At 39.9% G+C, this 14,047-nt stretch overlaps 1 protein-coding gene across 3 annotated transcripts in view; it reads left to right on the top strand.

The window, feature by feature from the left end:
• GMPS (guanine monophosphate synthase) overlaps positions 1-7,739 on the top strand; it is a 100,696-nt gene extending 92,957 nt beyond the window's left edge. For all 3 annotated transcript variants that reach the window (XM_008266378.4, XM_008266379.4, XM_070072618.1), the window contains exons 13-16: positions 1,066-1,181; positions 5,372-5,502; positions 6,411-6,583; positions 7,620-7,739. In XM_008266378.4, coding sequence (XP_008264600.1) covers positions 1,066-1,181; positions 5,372-5,502; positions 6,411-6,583; positions 7,620-7,721 — 522 coding nt within the window. In that variant the 3' untranslated portion in view covers positions 7,722-7,739. The remainder of the gene's footprint in view (positions 1-1,065; positions 1,182-5,371; positions 5,503-6,410; positions 6,584-7,619) is intronic.
• Positions 7,740-14,047: the final 6,308 nt, after the last annotated feature.

The following is a 14,047-nucleotide window of genomic DNA, read 5'->3' as shown; positions in this document are numbered from 1 at the left end:
GAGCTAATTAGTAGCTGATTCTTTTTTCTTTCTTTCTTTCTTTTTTTTTTTTAAGATTTACTTTATTTATTTGAAAGATTTACACAGAGAGTGGAGAGGAAGAGAGAGAGAGAGGTCCTCCAGATCCGCTGGTTCACTCCCCAGATGGCTGCAGTGGCTGGAACTGGGCTGATCTGAAGCCAGGAGCCAGGAGCTTCTTCCGGGTCTCCCACATGGGTGCAGGGGCCCAAGCACTTGGGCCATCTTCTACTGGTTTCCCAGGCCATAGCAGAGAGCTGGATCGGAAGAGGAGCAGCCAAGACTAGAACCAGTGCCTATATGTGATGCCAGTGCTTTAGGCCAGGGCTTTAACCTGCTTTGCCACAGTGCCGGCCCCAGTAGCTGATTCTTAACTGTTGTTTCATATTCTCATATTTCACATACACCATAACTTATTTAATTATTCTTGTACTAATGGGCACTGCAGTAGTTTTTAGCTTTTCGTTATTGTAGGCATTTCTGCACTTGTGTTTCTGTGGGGTCATTTCCTATATTAAAAAACATATTTAAAATTTTTATAGATGCTATGAAATTAATATTCAAATACTTTAATTCTCTGTTCTCATATCTGACATAGACTTCAGATAGTTATCTAATGCATCACTCAATTTTAAATTAAGTTTTTTAACTCATATATAAATAAACTTAAAAGTAAATGTTTATTTTTGTCTCCCACTTAAGGATTTTTTTTTGTCAACTCAATACGTTTGGGCAGATCTTTTCTGCCAAAATAAGTGCTAAATCATTCTAGCTGTCCACTGTTGGACAGGTAGTTGGAATGCAATCTCAGTGGACCTATGACATATGTTGAATACTTGAAATTTCTAAGACACTTTCATGATGTCTGAACTGAATTAGATTTGAGATTTGTTTATATCATTGAAAAAAGCATCTAGTATGTACTTCTATTTGAACTTTATATTCTTGTTTAAAAATGGTTATTAATAGTGTTACTATGGATAAAATCTTTTCAGTCTATCTTTGGACTACTGTAAAACTTAAAATTGATTATATTTCTGTTTTCAGGGTGACTGTCGTTCCTACAGTTATGTGTGTGGAATCTCCAGTAAAGATGAGCCTGACTGGGAATCTCTTATTTTCTTGGCGAGGCTTATACCTCGCATGTGTCACAATATTAACAGGTGTGTCTGTAGGAAATGGGAGGTGTATGAGTGTAATGGAAGGAATTTTCATTTTTAAGATTTATTTATTTGAAAGAGTTAGAAGGAGGGACATAGAGATCTGTAATCTGCTGGTTGACTACCCAGATGGTCATAATGGCCAATGATGGGCCAGGCCAGAGCCAAGAACCAGGAGCTTCATCTGGGTCTTCCATGTGGATAGCCAGGACCTAAGCACTTGGGCCATCTTCTGCTACTTTCCTTATGCCTTTAGCAGGGAGCTGGATTAGAAGTGGGGTAGCTGAGACATGAACTGGTGCCCATATGTGATGCCGGCATCACAGTTGTTTTTATTCACTACACCATAACGCCAGCCCCAAGGATTTGTTTTCTTATTTATTTGAAAGACAGTTACAGAGAGAGGTAGAGCCAGAGAAAAGGAGAGAGGTCTCCATTCTGCTGGTACACTCGACAAATGACTGCAGCGGCCAGAACTGAGCTGATCCAAACCCAGGAGCGAGGAGCTGCTTCTGGATTTTCCACGTGGGTGCAGGGGCCCAAGGACTTGGGCCATCTTTTACTGCTTTCCCTAGGCCATAGCAGAGAGCTAGATTGGAAGAGGAGCAGCTGGGACTTGAACTGGCACCCATATAAGATGCTGGCACTGCAGGCTGGGGCTTTAACCCGTTATTCCACAGCGCAGGCCCCAAGGATTTGATTTTTTAAGTTCTTCCGTTAATGAGAGACCCAGAGGCTTAAGTGTAGATATAATTAGATGATATTTTATAAGAGTGAATCACTCCATTTACAGTTCAGATACGCACTTTGAACATAGTTAATCAGATATTTAATATCATTTTGTATTTGATCTTTCATCACAATCTGTTTTTTAAAAATTGGTTATTTTCCTTGAAAGGCAGAGTTAGAGAGAGGGAAAGATCTTGTTCACTACTCAAATGGACACAACAGCTGGGGCTGGGGCTGGGCCAGGTTGAAGCCAGGAGCCTGGATCTACCCAGGTGTGTGATGTCGGTGGCAGTGGGCCAAGCACTTGGGGCATCTTCTGCTGCTTTCCCAGGTGCATTAGCTATGAGCTGGATCAGAAGTGGAGCAGCTGGGACTTGATCTGATACTCATGTGGGATGCTAGCATCACAGACGTTAGCTTAGCCCACTGGGCCATAATGCTGGCCCTGGTATAAAAATATTAAAGACAGCTTTGAAATATGTATTTTAAATAAGTGACTTATGTTAGCTAATAGTTTTATAATAAGTTTTATGCCTGAGGATTGACAGAAATTTATACAGATCATAGAATTCAAAATAGAGATAAATTTAAATAGTATTCCCAGAGAAAGTCAAAGAAATAAGTAGATGCCAGATAGTATTGAAGTACCTGTGTTTACAGGTTACTTACACAGTTTCAAATCCAATTTAACTTGTTCATTAATTGCTTATGTTGGGTATAACAGCTGGTTCATAATCTTTTCCTGATACTTCATTCTATTGGCCCATATACAGTTAAAAAATCTTTCTTGTTTAGTACCAGATTGCAAATTATTCTTTTTTCACAGTTGCTTACCCTCTTCAGTTTTTAATAGTTGTTAAGTAGTTAAAAAGCCAAAAAGAATTACTTAAGATCTCATTTTACCTTGCGGCGCCGGCACACCGGGTTCTAGTCCCGGTTGGGGCGCTGGATTCTGTCCCGGTTGCCCCTCTTCCAGGCCAGCTCTCTGCTATGGCCAGGGAGTGCAGTGGAGGATGGCCCAGGTGCTTGGGCCCTGCATCCCATGGGAGACCAGGAAAAGCACCTGGATCCTGGCTCCTGCCATCGGATCAGCACGGTGCGCCGGCTGCAGCGGCGGCCATTGGAGGGTGAACCAACGGCAAAGGAAGACCTTTCTCTCTCTGTCTCTCTCTCTCACTGTCCACTCTGCCTGTCAAAAAAATAAAAAAAATAAAAAAAAAAATAAAAAAAAAAAAGATCTCATTTTATTCACATATGCTGCAGAAATTAGAAACCTATCTGTTATTATTAACCTAGTAGAGTCTGTGTAGTTAGAGAAAAGGAGACACAGGGAAACCAAGTTTTTACTGATGAGAACATGCCTATTAAAAGACTTAGTGGATCTAATGCAGAAGCATGTTTCATGTACTGAAAAAAAATATATTGTACAAAATGGTCAATTTGTAATTGCCCATTTTTGATGGAAATAATTGTCTTTGTTAAAAAAGTGATTCTTGATTCATCTTCTGAAGAATGTTAATTTTACTGTATAAACTTTGCATGTCATACAGAAAGTTTCCTTCCCTAAGTTTAACTAAATTTTAATTATATGATAGCATGATTTTCATTTTACATTCTTACAGTTTTATTTCTTTTAGTTTAGCCAAAAGGTACTTCCTTTGTTCAGATTTTTATTTCTGATCTTTTATATGATTATTTGCCTCTTTTTTGCCTTCCATTTTCATTCCCCCATCCCATACTCCCTCCTCAAAAAAGAAAACAAAGCCTAATAACCAGCAAAAAAGGATGGATTTAAAAATATGAACCTAGCAATCTCTTCAAAAATCTTAGTGGAAAGGTTGTAGATTTGTTTTTGCCCAGAATCTTTTGGAAGTTAGAACTTTTCCCATTTTCCCTCTTAATAGAGTTGAGAGAATCTTTGTACAGAGAGGGACTCTTCCAGTTAAATGTCCTTTTCAATGTGCATGACTATTTGTTCCCTAGTGATCATTCTTGTTTTAAAGGCAAAAAGAGCAGATGCATGGCATTCTCTTGAAGTAATCATTATCTAATCTCGTGAAGGATCATTTATGAGCTGTAGGAACTGCATGTGTCTTTAGAAGAAGCATGCCTGAATTTCCATGCCTGGGATAGGAACCTTCCTCTGTTACAGTATGTTTGGAAGGAGGCAATCAAGTAATTGGTGATAGTGCTGGTGTTGAGCTAATGCTGTTTTATTTTGTATATATTTCATTCCAAGTACTTAGTAAGAAAGAAAAAAAACATTAAACTTTACCATGGTAGTTACTAGGAAAGACTTATTTGCCCTTCTAATAATAGGGTTAAGGAAAAGGGACAGTTGTCTACTGGCTGGAGGTAAGAATAGAGAAAGCTAGGTAGCACTCCTAAATCTCCCCTGGCTCCCTCTTATTATTGGGGTGAAGATTGTGAAACAGATCTCTCCAATCAGGGACAAAATTCATCTCAAGTTTGAATTTTCTTAATTGATCTTCATGTCCTCAAGTTATATTCCAAACCCTACTTTTAGTAGTATTTGCAGTGCATCTTCATATCTTACAGATAAATGTTTGCTTAAAAGCAGTAGTGAGTCATTCCATGGGAGAGAGGTGGAAGGATACTAAGTCGTATTTCAGTGGCATTTTTAATAAAGTAGAAGTGAGATTTCCTCTCTTCTAGGGTCATTGTTTCTCAAAGTGGCCAAAGGATACTAAGTTTGGGAAATTTATTGTAGTCTCGGAGATTTCAGTGCATGTTAGGATGATTATAGTTTCGGAAGTCTTGTCATAAATAAACCTATTTATTTAACTATCTATTACTTTCCTAGGGTTACCTGTTACAAATTACCAAAAATGGGGAGCCTTAGAACAACTGAAATTTATTTCCCACAGTTCTTGATGTCTGAAATCAAAATGTTATTAGCAGGGCCATACTCTCTGAGGGCCCTTGGAGAGGATCTCTCCTTGCCTCTTTATCGCGTCTGTAGATGGTTGGCAATCAGTGTAACTCTTGTCTGACTTCATTTTAACCTGTGCTTCTTTCCTCTGTTTTTCCAAATTTCTCTCTTGTTGGGAAGATACACCAGTCACTGGATTAGAGTCCTCAAATCCAGTATGACTGTATCTTATCTTGATTATATCTGCAAAGGCCTTGTTTCCACTCACAGATTCTAGGTGGATGTGCATTTTGGGGTACACTCTGCAACACAGTATGTTATGTGAAAGGAAGGTTGTACTAGCCACTTCAGTTTTGTACATTGTGAGATACTGCTCTTTCAGAGAACACACTGTGAGGACTGTACACAGAAAATAGAGCCTGCTGTAATCTTACATTTTGTCCTTCCCATTGGGAGAGTTAAGTGAATAGGAGAGAGGCCTAAAAAATAAATGAAAAGAATGTTACCATACTGTGTGCCTTTCTTATACTAAAGTATCATTTCTGTATAACTTTTACCTCTTTCCTTCTAGAGTTGTCTATATATTTGGTCCACCAGTTAAAGAACCTCCTACAGATGTTACTCCCACCTTTTTGACAACAGGGGTGCTCAGTACTTTACGCCAGGCTGATTTTGAGGCCCATAACATTCTCAGGGAGTCTGGTAAGTTGCTTGTTGGCTTTATCTCTGCATGTTATAACTAGTTTCTGGAGGATTGGCATTAAGATTCCTAGCAGATGAATATAGCTTTTGATTTTCAAATATTTTTGTTTTTATTTAATTCAGTGAATACTTCCTTTATGCTGCCTTCCAAATAAAATATGTTCAGCTTTGTGGCCATTTGTCAGCATGTGCAGAGCAGCAGAAGTTTTCAGTTGTCTGCTCACAGAGCAGCTGAAGTGTCCAGCAAGATGATGATTGGACTTCTTTCAACTCTCATTCTATAAACAAGGATCCTTTTTGTGGTCTAGTTGGTGTCATATTTTTTGCATTTTCATACTTTTCCCTGATGACTTTGCCATGTTAAATGGCCTCAGGCATAGCACTGAAATGTGCTGTCTGAATTCCCAAGTGCAAGAAGGCTGTGATGTACTTTATGGAGAAAATCTGTGGGTTCAATAAGCTTCATTCATACATGAGTTATAGTGCTGTTGGTTCTGAACTTAGTGTTAATGAATTGACAAAATTTCAATAAGGTGTCTTTAAACAGAAACACATACAAAAGGAGGTTATATATTGATCAGTTGATGAAAATGTTGTGACCACTGCCTTCCTAATCCTGTTTTTCCCCTAGGAGAAGTGGGTATTTGCTGATTCAGTATTTGTAGTATAGAACATAACTATTGTGAATAATGAGTATCAACTCTTCCTGTATATATCATGTCACTGCATTATTCAGAATCTTGTTAGTGATTGAGTCCGCTTGGAATGCTGTGATAGTAGCTAAAATCAGTGCATGTGATGTATATTTGTATGTGATCTGAGATATTTAATTTAATATTAATTTAATAGCACCAGGTTAGAGTGCTTTTCCATGGTGTGGTGATTGGTTCTGCATCTTCCTCCTCTAGGATATGCTGGGAAAATTAGCCAGATGCCAGTGATTTTGACACCACTGCATTTTGATCGGGACCCACTTCAGAAGCAGCCTTCGTGCCAGAGATCTGTGGTTATTCGAACCTTTATTACTAGTGACTTTATGACAGGTGTCCCTGCAACACCTGGCAATGAAATCCCTGTGGAGGTAGTTTTTCAATTTTTTTCTCATATACATTTTTCACTACTTCATAAATTTTATAACACAATGAATGGAATGAGCTATGACAATATTGATATTTCTGGAGTTGGCTCTTTGTTCATAAGATTACCTTTTGTGTTTTTTTTTGTTTTTTTTTTTTTTTTTTGGCAACTACATAATTAACCATTTAATACAGTGCATGAGGAAAGGGCCTTAAATTTAATATACTCTCCAGATTTCTGATTACTATGTAGAAAGTAACCACTGTAGTCTGCAATTTTATCTAAACTTGCCAACTTCTAATTTATAAAGTTTTCCCCAATAAAGAAGACCTTAGGAGTAAAGAAGAGTTTGTTAGAAATAAGTACGCATGAATTGCCTAATGTTCTGTCTACACTACTAAACCTGATTCCATTTTTTATCACTTTTTCCTCATCATTTTATCCATCTGTCAGAGTGTTCCATAGAAGCTGTCTACATAAGTAGCAAATGATAATCTGATACTTTTATCAGTTGGGCCACTACTCCAATATGAAGCTATGATTGTATATGCCTAGATAGCTATATTGGGCTATGTGGCTTAGAGTCTACTTTCCCTTAGGCTCCAATTTGCTTAATAGCTGGCCAGTCATGGCCATCCTCTCCTGTATGTTTGACAATGGTTGTTATTGTGCTGTGCACCACTTTAGTGGCCCAGTGTTCAAGCCACAATAATTTGTAAAGCATTGGCTTGAACACACAAAGAATCATGCTTGGATGCCACAGCAATGCTAAATTGCTGTGTTATTCAGCGCTTTTTGTGGACCAACAAAAAGCATGACTTGGAAAATAGTACCTGTTTGTGGACCATACTTTTAGTAGTACTGAGGTTGTCACTGATATCTATTATAAATAGGTTCACTATATAAGATTAACCATCCATATACATGGAGGACAATAGTGAAAAAAGTCCTTATCTTAATTTTTTAGATCACATATGTAAACCTGTTGGACATGCGGTGTATCCTGGTTCTTCTATTTATAATCTCTGTTTTTATAACAGGTGGTGTTAAAGATGGTCACTGAGATTAAGAAGATTCCTGGTATTTCTCGAATTATGTATGACTTAACATCAAAGCCCCCGGGAACTACTGAGTGGGAGTAATAAACTTGTTCTGTTAAAGTACCGTGTGCAGTATAAATCGATTAGACACCATTCTTATTACTGACATGCAGTACTGTGAAAACAGTTCATGGAGCAGCTGTGTCACATCTGAGTTATCTACAGAAAACATCTAAAGCTTAAGAGCTGAGTTGGGGATAACTTAAGGGACTGAAGAGATTGTACGGGTAAATAATCAAGCACCATTGCCTACATTCAGACAGATTGATACTGCTTTTGCCTTTGCCTGCCTGTTTTTAATATAAACTCATCACTGCTATGGCTGTCTCTGTGAAGATGGGGAAGGTGGCAAATGATGAATGGGGAATAGTGGACTTTTTTGTGCTTGCCAGTTTCTCTGAGGTGTTAGACACACCCATTCTTTACCAGAGTGACTATATTTTTTTGGAGAATCTGAGTTTTTGAATAAGTAACCTGATTTCTGCAGTGGGTAAGAAAGAGATGAACATAGCAGATAATGGTATAGGTGGGCTGTTCCAGCCAGTTTTGAGGATGCAGGAACAATAAAATGTAAGCTACTTAAGATAGCAACACACCAGGAATTTGTTAATGTACGTTAGAGTTTTATGAAATCACAGCCATGAGGAAGAAGGTGTGAACGGTCTCAAGTATCTATGAATGGTCTTAAAGTGTTTCAAACCGTGTCCCCTGTAGATGCCACGTTACTTGTTGTCATCTTACCCATTAGTTGGGTGCTATATCCTCCCAGCCTTGTATAACCAACTTCTACAGTCATGCATAGAAAGCTCTCTCCTCAGAAGAGACTTTCATTGATGTCTTGGTGTGGTGCAGCTGGATCTTGAGAGGAGAGTTTTAATCTCTAGTTTGGTCAGAAGAGCAGCTCTGAGACCACAAAAGCCATGATAAATGCCCACAGTTTACAAAGTAGAAAAGTGCTCGTGTCATCTACTAAAGAGTCATAAAATGAACCCTTTAATCTCATCTGTAGACAGATTGAAGTCTGACTGCTCTTCATGCATGCATAACATTTGATGAACCAGATGTTTGAGGACTTGCTGCCGTTGCCCCCTGTTTATAACTGTTGCCACTTCTTACTTTAAAAGGTCTTTTCTGTTAATCAGATACAGATTTTTGTCTGAGATTCAATGTTGAACAACAAAATGATGCTCGGCAGAAGTCTTCATTCTGACTGGTCCAGAGAACAAAAAACTGCTGCTGGACCAGCACGGGGCAGAGTTTCTGTCTGTTGTGACAGACGTCTGTACCCAAGACAAAGGAGTGTCTCACTTCTTCAAAACTTGAAGTTGGGCTCATTGTCTGTCCTGATGAGGAGGTACTTGCCATTGACTTCTGGAAAGAGGATGTGCTAGTGACCTGGCTTAGAGCCATGTTATTTTAGGGCTAGAATAGGCAACCTATAAAATGCTTACAAACCTGTGTCAGTACATGTTTATGTGAAAAATTCTAGCAGAAGTGTCTTCTGATTCTACATCAAGCAAACAGTAGGAGTCCAGGAACAATGAATAGGGATCTCTTTTCCTTGAAGTATGTCCTATGGAACACCCCTCCACTGAGATGGTCCACGTTGTAAAAAAAAAAAAAAAGGCTTAGATAGTTATACATTAATTTGATGTGTGCTACTCACTTGTCTTGGAGATTCATGGTGTACTGTATGTTCAAAGCTCAGAAATTGTGAAGTGAAAAACAGTTGTTAAACGTTGCTTATTAACTGAGTGTTTTCCTGATATGTGCCTGTTAAATACCTTTTTATGTAATTGTGATAACTGAACAAATTATTTCTGTAAAACATCCCTTCACATACAATTTTAAAAGAATCTAAATTTTCTGAAATTCAGAAATTTACTAATATTTAGTACTGTTTTTCTTTGCACAACACTTTTTGCTTTGCACCATATAGTGTTACTGTATACTTCTGCAGCATTTCATCTGAGCCACTGAGAAAAATTAAGGTTGAACTTGTATTGTACAGTTACAGGAACAAGCTCAGCTTACCTGTTACCTAAGCAATTTCAGAATTAAATGTCAGATTTCCTTAGTCCCAATTGTCTTTTTCATTAAGTGTATTCTACTGCCTCAAATTACATTTATGGGATAGTTATTTTTTAGGTTTATTTATTTGAAAGGCAGATGATGAGGAATGGGAGAGGTGGGGGAAGATATTTTTCATTGCTAGTTTACTCCCCAAAAGCCTGCAACAGCCAGGACTGGACCAAGCCAAAGCCCAGAAACCTGGAACTCCATCCATGAATCCACCCTGGCGGTGGCAGGGACCCCAGGTACTTGGGCCATTGCCTGCTGCCTCCCAGGGCGGGAAGCTGTACCAGAAGTGGAGGCAGAACTCTAACCCAGGTACTTGTAGGATTCCCAAAGAGTGGCTTAGCTGCCACACCACAGCACACGCCTCTGCGGTGATTACTTTTGGCCAATACTAGAAAGTTGGCTGCCTAGCTAATCATTACTGGTTATCCAGAGTAGATCATGACCTTTCATTCTCACCTCTATCTAAATAGGTTGTGTTTCATTGTAGCTATTAGATAGGAGGAAAGCAGATGAGTGAAAACTTAAGAATGTCAGACAAAAGAATTTTCAAGAACTGGATACCCAGTCCTTCCTGAATAGCCCCATCTGTGATGATCAGGTCTGTTAGAAATAACAGCCTGGCATAATTTCCGGGGACAAGCCTAGATACATACAAGAGATGGGGTTACACCATTTTCTGATCTTTTTCTCCCACTTTCCCCACCCTAGTCTTGAGATAACTCCACACATGTGGTCAAAGAAGCATTATAAATCCTCCCTGTGTTTGGGCTTTTCTACTGAAAGCCTGTTTTGATGAATAACTTGACTCTTAGTTGTAGAGAATGAAAACGTTCCAATTAGGTAGATATGGGTGTCCATCAGTATATTTACCATAAGAGTAAGTAGTTGTGTGAACTTGATAAAATCATTTGTTCTTTAGAAGCTGATGGAACTGAATTAAATTTTGAACGTTAGGTCAGTCCAAAATTTTTAATAAGAACAAGAAAGCATAGCAGATGGGGTCAGCGCTGTGGCACAGCAGGTTAACACCCTGGCCTGAATTGCTGTCATCCCATGTGGGCACCAGTTTGAGTCCTGGCTGCTCCACTTCCAACCCAGCTCTCTGCTATGGCCTGAGAAAGCAGTGGAAGATGGCCCAAGTCCTTGGGCCCCTGTACCCGCACGGGAGAACCAGAAGAAGCTCCCGGCTCCTGGCTCCTGGCTTTCTATCGGTGCAGCTCCGGCCATTGCGGCCAATTAGGGAGTGAACCAGCAGATGGAAGACCTCTTTCTCTTCCTCTCCTCTCTGTAACTCTTTCAAATAAATAATTTTTTTTTTTTTGACAGGCAGAGTTAGGACAGTGAGAAAGAGAGACAAAGGTCTTCTTTTTTTCTGTTTTTTCATCCCCCAAGTGGCCACTACGGCTGGTGCATTGTGGCCAGCGCGCTGCGCTGATCAGGAGCCAGGAGCTTCCTCCTGGTCTCCCATGCAGGTGCAGGGCCCAAGGACCTGGGCCATCCTCCACTGCACTCCGGGGCCACAGCAGAGAGCTGGACTGGAAGAGGAGCAACCGAGACAGAATCCGGTGCCCCAACCAGGACTAGAACCCAGGGTGCCGGTGCCGCAGGCGGAAGGTTAGCCTATTGAGCCGTGGTGCCGGCCAATAAATAGATCTTAAAAAAAACAGCAGGAGGCAGAGTGGAGAAATAAGGTTTTTTTCCCCAAGATCTTAAAAATATTACCCATCAAGGGTATATTAAAATGCATTGTAAAATCAAATGTTAATTGTTTCTCTGAAGCGATGGTTTGGATCAGTGTGATTTGACCACATGAGAGTGTTCTGTAGTCAGAAGACACTTGGAAAAATACCCATCAGAGTGTCTGGTGGCAGTCTCTTTAAAGCTTTGGAAACGTGACAGAGAAGATGCTTTGGCTATAACACTAATGAAAAGCCATCGTTAGTTATGGAGAGCTAACTGCAGGCAGAGCTGGAGCCAGAACCCAGGCTTTCTGCTTCTCTACATTGAAGAGAATGCTCTAAGGCCTTTCAAGTTAATGCTTAAAAAGAAAAGTTTTTTGTGTAAATGACCATGACATTCTCTTGGTTAATGTTAGAAATCTTCCTCCCACCTTCCCACTCTACTATCCATATTCTTCCTCACTCATCAGAATTCCCATTAGAATTTCTAAATGGATGTTCCTGTTCCTGCCCAAGTCCAGAATGTAATCAGGGACTGATTTTTGTTGGAAAATAGCCCTTTTGTCCTCACTGAGGTAGTTAACCACACGAGGTGATAGAGGGAACCAGGCTACTCTTCACCATCGGACTTTGACAGCAGTAATGGTGATGATGTTGCCTCTTACATTCCTGAACACTCCACTTAGTGACAACCGAAGAGATCTAGAATACCCAAGAGTCAAGATGCCTACTCCCAACCCTAGTGTTATCTGAAGAGGCCCAGGCCTTCTACTAAACTGATCTTTTTTGTCAGTGTTTCTCAACCTGGATACCTATTATTACTATCTGAGGACTTAAAAAACTATAGTTCTCATACCATGGCCAATTAAGTAAAATTAGAAATTGGAGGTAGAATCCAAACATTTATAATTTCATATCCCTCAGCTTGACTAAACTCATGGAGGGATGTATCGGGCCTATCTAGTTAGGGCTTAAAATCTTAATCCTGTAGATGAAAAATGCAGGCTGTAGAGAGTGACCTGCTGAAGGTCTCGTAGCTAAGTGAATTTGGATTCCGGTACCAGATTCTGGATCTGATTGCACCTCCACCATGTTGTTTGTACTATTTGTACTGTTTAGGACGGTGGATAGTAGTTACTGCACATGCTGATATCTGTGCAAGTACTGCCCAGGTATGTCTCCGCTCTTCCCTCAGAGAACTCTACCCCTGTGCTGTAGTCATCTCCCAATTCTGATTTCTAGCCAGATAATGAAATTGAACTATAATGATGCCAACCTGAGTCATATCATCTGATTTTTAAAAAAATATTTATTTATTTGAAAGGCAGAGAGATCTTCTGTCTGCTGGTTCACTCCCCAATGGCTACAACAGCTGGAGCTGGGCCAATCCTGAAGCCAGGAGCCAGGAGCTGCTTCTGGGTCTCCCATTTGAATACAGGGGCCCAAGGGCCATCTTACACTGTTTTCCCAGGCCATAGCAGATAGCTGTATTGGAAGTGGTGCAACGGAAACTTGAGCTGGCGCCTTTATGGGATGCCAGCACTGCGGACTGCAGGTTTACTTGATATGCCTATCCCATCACTTCATTTTTTTTTTTAAAATAACTAGAGATCACCTGTGTGCAGCCTGATTTCTTGAATTAAAATCACTTGAGCAGCACCATCTTGATTTATTCACTAGGATCTTTATCTATTGGTTATCCCTGTGGTATTTTTTGACCTTATTAAAGGCTCTTGGTTAGAAAATAATGAGACTTTTAATAGTTTGGCTCTTGGGTATATTAATGTCAATATCTCCACTGTCCTCTAAGTTTTCAAGTAAGCCTAAACTTTGAGTAATAGCAAGTGGAGTGTATGCTTTTGGAAAACAAGATATTTAAAATTTTTTTGTCTTGAATATATTATTACCATTATTACAATCTTGACATTAAATAAAGTGACTATAAAGCTTATGAATATATTTTTATCAAGAAAAGTCTTGTTAATTGGAATAGTGTGAAATTGCATAATTGATGAATTATTGCAGTGTCCAGTTTATGTCATAATGTTGGTATAAAATGGCTTCACTAAATATGAAATGATTGACTTATCTTTTTTTTTTAAAGAACTTTTTTATTTATTTTATTTATTTTTTATTTTTGACAGGCAGAGTGGACAGTGAGAGAGAGAGACAGAGAGAAAGGTCTTCCTTTTTGCCGTTGGTTCACCCTCCAATGGCCGCCGCGGCCGGCGCGCTGCGGCCGGTGCACCGCGCTGATCCGATGGCAGGAGCCAGGAGCCAGGTGCTTTTCCTGGTCTCCCATGGGGTGCAGGGCCCAAGCACCTGGGCCATCCTCCACTGCACTCCCTGGCCACAGCAGAGGGCTGGCCTGGAAGAGGGGCAACCGGGACAGAATCCGGCGCCCCGACCGGGACTAGAACCCGGTGTGCCGGCGCCGCTAGGCGGAGGATTAGCCTAGTGAGCCATGGTGCTGGCCTAATGATTGACTTATCTTGATCTTGTCCTTAGTATATTACAGAAAGGAAGACGTGAGGACTTTCATAATATTTAATAATTTTAGATTTATTTATCTGGAAGGCAGTTACATAAAGAGGGAAAGAAGATCTT

This window comes from Oryctolagus cuniculus, chromosome 4 (genome assembly GCF_964237555.1).
Source record: "Oryctolagus cuniculus chromosome 4, mOryCun1.1, whole genome shotgun sequence".
Classification (NCBI taxonomy): Eukaryota; Metazoa; Chordata; class Mammalia; order Lagomorpha; family Leporidae; genus Oryctolagus; species Oryctolagus cuniculus.
The sequence above is the reverse complement of the archived record's forward strand: the minus strand, read 5'-3'. Positions and strand labels throughout refer to the sequence as shown.